The sequence below is a fragment of the Aptenodytes forsteri genome, unplaced genomic scaffold (assembly GCF_000699145.1).
Source record: "Aptenodytes forsteri isolate BGI_AS27 unplaced genomic scaffold, ASM69914v1 Scaffold92, whole genome shotgun sequence".
Classification (NCBI taxonomy): domain Eukaryota; kingdom Metazoa; phylum Chordata; class Aves; order Sphenisciformes; family Spheniscidae; genus Aptenodytes; species Aptenodytes forsteri.
This window is the reverse complement of record NW_008794581.1, coordinates 1,414,214-1,418,861: the sequence shown is the minus strand read 5'-3', so window position 1 is coordinate 1,418,861 and position 4,648 is coordinate 1,414,214. Positions and strand designations below refer to the sequence as shown.

The following is a 4,648-nucleotide window of genomic DNA, read 5'->3' as shown; positions in this document are numbered from 1 at the left end:
GCTGGAGCAGTTCGTGAAGAACTGCAGCCTGTGGGAAGGACCCATGTTGGAGAAGTTCATGGAGGACTGTCCCCTGTGGGAGGGACCTCACATTGGAGCAGGGAAAGTGTGAGGAGTCCTCCCCCTGAGGAGGAAGGAGCGGCAGAGCCAATGCGTGATGAACTGACCGCAACCCCCCTTCCCCATCCCCCTGCGCTGCTCACGGGGAGGAGGTAGAGAAATAGGGAGTGAAGTTAAGCCCAAGAAGAAAGGAGAGGTGGGGGGAATGTGTTTTTAAGATTTGGTTTTACTTCTCATTATCCTACTCTGATTTGATTGGCAATAAATTAAATTAATTTTTTTTCTCCAAGTCGAAGGAAAAGTTGAGTCACTGTTTTGCCCATGACGGTAATTGGTGGGTGATCTCTCCCTGTCCTTATCTTGACCCTCGAGCCTTTCGTTATATTTTCTCTCCCCTGTCCAGCTGAGGAGGGGAGGGACAGACAGGCTTTGGTGGGCACCTGGCATCCAGCCAGCATCAACCCACCACACTCTTACAAAGTTCTTACCAAATCAATAGGTATTGATGAGGTGTGAAGAAAGATTTTGACCGGTATTTTGTAACAAGCTACAATGTGATGAAATACGTTGGAGAAAAACACTGGCAGGTAGGAATCATGCAGAACAGCAAGGACAGCTTTTCATTTTCTGAAATGACTTTTAGACTTACCATTTTAAGAATATGGTATAATTAATTGTATTCGGAGCACTGGGTACTGGCAGCCAGGTACAGGTTAGATCCTCACTTAATTCTTTGTAGCATACCAATTCATTGTCCCAATCTGCAAGATGAAAACATGTGGACTGGAAAAGACCCATCAGAGGCAACTGTTAACCATTAACCTGTGAGAGGTGACTATGAGAATCAAAACCAGATACCGAACAGGCTATACCCTTTTGTGCAACAAAATAAGAACTAGCTGTGTGAGTCCTTACGCCACGTTTACTCTCAGGGCAAGTAGTTCACTAATGTTTAGAACAAGGGACAGAGACATTTATAAAGATTAAACCTATCAGTCCTAATGTTTCCAAGTAAAACCTAGTTTTCCTACATGAAGGTAGAAAAGGATAATTCTTCCTGTGTTTCATGATGCCATTACCAGCTGTTATGTACCCAACAACATAGAGCTGAAATGCTTGCTATGGTGTTTCCAGCAGCTTTGGTATCATTACACCTTTGAACTGTGTTTCTCTCCTGTAATAGTGACATCTTGCTTGCTGCTTGCCTCTGCACTTATTTCTCCCCCCCCCCCCCCCCCTAAATTCTGAATGAAATATCTTTTATACTTCTGGAAACTACTGCATTCTTTGGCACAAAAATTGCAGAAACAAATTGCATATATTCAAGGAAGTGTTACTAGCTTTTGGCCCTCTGTTTTGAGGAAAGCTATTGCAAGGTAATCTCCTTAAACCAGATGACAAAATTACTGTGAACCTCTGCCCTAAAAGACCTTAGATTTTCATCTCCCAGCTCTGCTCTCGTTTCACGCTCTTCCCATCTGACAGACAGTGCCTGTCTTGCCACTGTGTTTCTGGAAGCGCTCAGTTGTTTGCTGAAATCGGTACAAAGGATTGACTTCTGGTGGGTTACTCTGCATCTGGGGAGGAAGCCCCTTCCCTGGGGGAGTCGCTGTGACTTGGGAACCCTGGAGAACCAGGAGCACCTGCCTTGCATGGGGGGGAGGCACTGTTCACCCGCAGGATTACAAACCGGAGCTGGCAACAGCTCTGCCTGGAGCAGCTTATCGACTGTTAAACACAAATTTATAGACATTTTTGAAAGTATAGGCCAGAACTGACCGCACACACCCTTGTGAAACATCTTAGAAATGAACGCCATGCAATTAAGTTGGGGAAAAAAGGAGAGAGGGGCTGCATTTTAGTGAGTAACACCAAGGGCCAATGTGATTGTTTCCATAATTTCTGACTGGCAAGAATTACTGTGGAGTTTCTGCAAAGCACTATACACTGCAGCGTAGGGCTAATTATCAACAGTAGAACCAACTGACTAGACCCCAGAATTACTCCAAAACCATCAGTCATCTCTATCTGGAATTCAGAATAATGCACTATTGCTGGAGAAAAACACTATGCCGCTTATACTATCAGCTTCATAAAGTTCACATTATAAAGCAGGAGTAGCACAAGTTTATGTACAAAATGACTCGTGCTTAATTTTCGGAAAGAAAAAAAATGGGTTTTTTTTGCAACTGAACATATACATTTTTTAGCTGAAGGGAAATTAAACACTGATGGCATTCTTAAAGGAACTAATTTTTAGTCTCTAGTGGTTAAAGTTATTTCAGTATTTCGAAAATCTCTTATCAGAAACGGTAGTGATAAAATATGACTGTTCTCCTTTTGCTTTGTGTCTTACTGTCTGAACTATTAGTTCAGAAGAATCAGCCATGATGTCTCAAAGTACCACCCACACTTTTAAAAAAAGACCCAGAATATTTTTTTTCCCCCCAGAAAAGTAGATAAGGATCTCAACAGGTACAGGATACTTATGGTGATAAGAATTAATTTTTCTGATGAGTAGAGTCACATGTTCTTTATATCTGTTAGGTTTAATGAGTTGTCAATAGGCCTATCAACCTTGAATAGGAAATGTTTTGTTTTTTGATAAGTAAATATGCATATCTTTGGAGTTGGTGTTACAGCATGGATATGGTATATCTCATAATCTGGGTTACGAGATAAAAGATCAGTCCTCCTCTTTTCCTCATGCGGAGCCATTCCTTCCTACAACCTGAGTTACAGAATATCCTCAGTATTATTTTCATCATTCAGATGGCCGCTCTATATTTAAGTTAAAAGTTCATTTGGACCAAAAAGTGTGTCAGATGATTATAGCTCAGACTTTAATACCCTCACTCTATGACACTTCCTTTCTCCTACTAAAAGAAATGTGCTTTTCTAATAAAGTTATGCTGCATCAGTTTAGGTGTGTGCAGCTTCCTTTCAGGAACAGTATTATTTTCATCATTCAGATGGCCGCTCTATATTTAAGTTAAAAGTTCATTTGGACCAAAAAGTGTGTCAGATGATTATAGCTCAGACTTTAATACCCTCACTCTATGACACTTCCTTTCTCCTACTAAAAGAAATGTGCTTTTCTAATAAAGTTATGCTGCATCAGTTTAGGTGTGTGCAGCTTCCTTTCGGGAGGGTGGACATCAGGCCTTCCTTGTTTCTACGGCAATGTGAATAATTATTGAATTCTTTGCTTTCCTAGTCTGACCACCAAACCAAATCTTTGCCACCTCACCCATGGACATGGTGCTCTAACAACCTGTCTTAAAGAAACACCTGAAAACAAAACCTTTTTGGAACTGCTGTAACACATCATGTCAATGTATTTGTAACATACTGCTCCTGAAACTATTTGAAGTAACAGTTCTGGAAAGAGTGACAAGAAGGAAACATTTTCACTCTTCTACAAAATTTCTACTAACTTCTTCCCCAAATAATTTCTAACTGAGATCCAAGTGGTGACCACAGTGTCGCAGACCTATCTCTGCTTATAGAAGAACAGGGGGTTGTACTGTTCCTCATGCTCTCAGTCTTACAAAAAACCTCTGGCTTTCTCTATGAGATGATGGTATTAGAACAGACAAAGAAAAAATAGTAGATTTTATGTGTGGAAATAGTGTACTAGCTCAACTAACGCCCCAACACGCCACCCTGCTGCTAATATACTGAAGTTCTATGTTACTTTCTCCGGAAGAACATAATGAACGTTACACACTGGTTTTTTTTCACTTGTCCCGTTTGTGGGTATTAGTGTCCACATGCACATTCAATTTTATCCTAGTCCTTTTTTGTTTTATTGTACTGCTTCTCCTTAAAGAACATGCATATTATTAGTTCTTCCCAGCCCTAGAATAGTACTAATCCTTGTACCATGACTATGCTCCAAGAGCTATGCAAGGAAAGAAAAAAAATTTCTCTGTTCTAAAGACAACACGATGCAGTTTCTTCTTAAAAAAAAAGAAAAAAGCTTAATTTTTTCACTCTAGAGCTTTTTGTTTTTCTTCTTGTGTATCTGGTGTTCTCAGTAAGGCTTCAGTAGAATTTAGTCTGATTGGCTAATAGCAAGGACTAGAAAATTATAGTCCTCCTGATGATGTCTTATCCCGTGCCACCGTGTACTCAAAAACCTGTCTTCTCTGCTGTGGCTCTTAGCAAGTAGGATGTTTCTGCCTGCAATAAATTCAGCGTGAAGTACACCAGATGACCACCAGCCGCTGTGCAATAACCCCTACTGAAATGCGTTGGACTGCTCCTCTTTGCCATTAACAATAATTTACCCCTTAAATGTAAAGCACGAGTAACTGTCACACACAAACATCACGGATGCTACTGTCTTTTGAAATCACGGTAATTTGCCCAGAGACCAGGCGCTGGATAGGATTTATTCGCAGCCTGTTGACTACCTCCGGGTAGCCGTCAGCGCTCCGCCATCGCACCGGCACATCTGCCCGCGCCGCCCCGGGCGGTTTTCCCCTTCGGAAAACTGCAGACCTTTCTTTCGAGACAAAGCCTGCCCCCCCAGCGCTGGCGGGCGGCGCGAGGTGGTCCCGGCAGCCCCACGGAAGGCGGGGCG

General features: G+C 42.0%; 1 protein-coding gene across 1 annotated transcript in view; it reads right to left on the bottom strand.

Annotated features, from left to right (window-relative positions):
• Positions 1-4,648, bottom strand: part of LOC109279259 (interleukin-31 receptor subunit alpha-like) — a 32,815-nt gene that overhangs the window by 24,656 nt on the left and 3,511 nt on the right. The window contains exon 4 of the mRNA XM_019470259.1: positions 710-821. Coding sequence (XP_019325804.1) covers positions 710-821 — 112 coding nt within the window. The remainder of the gene's footprint in view (positions 1-709; positions 822-4,648) is intronic.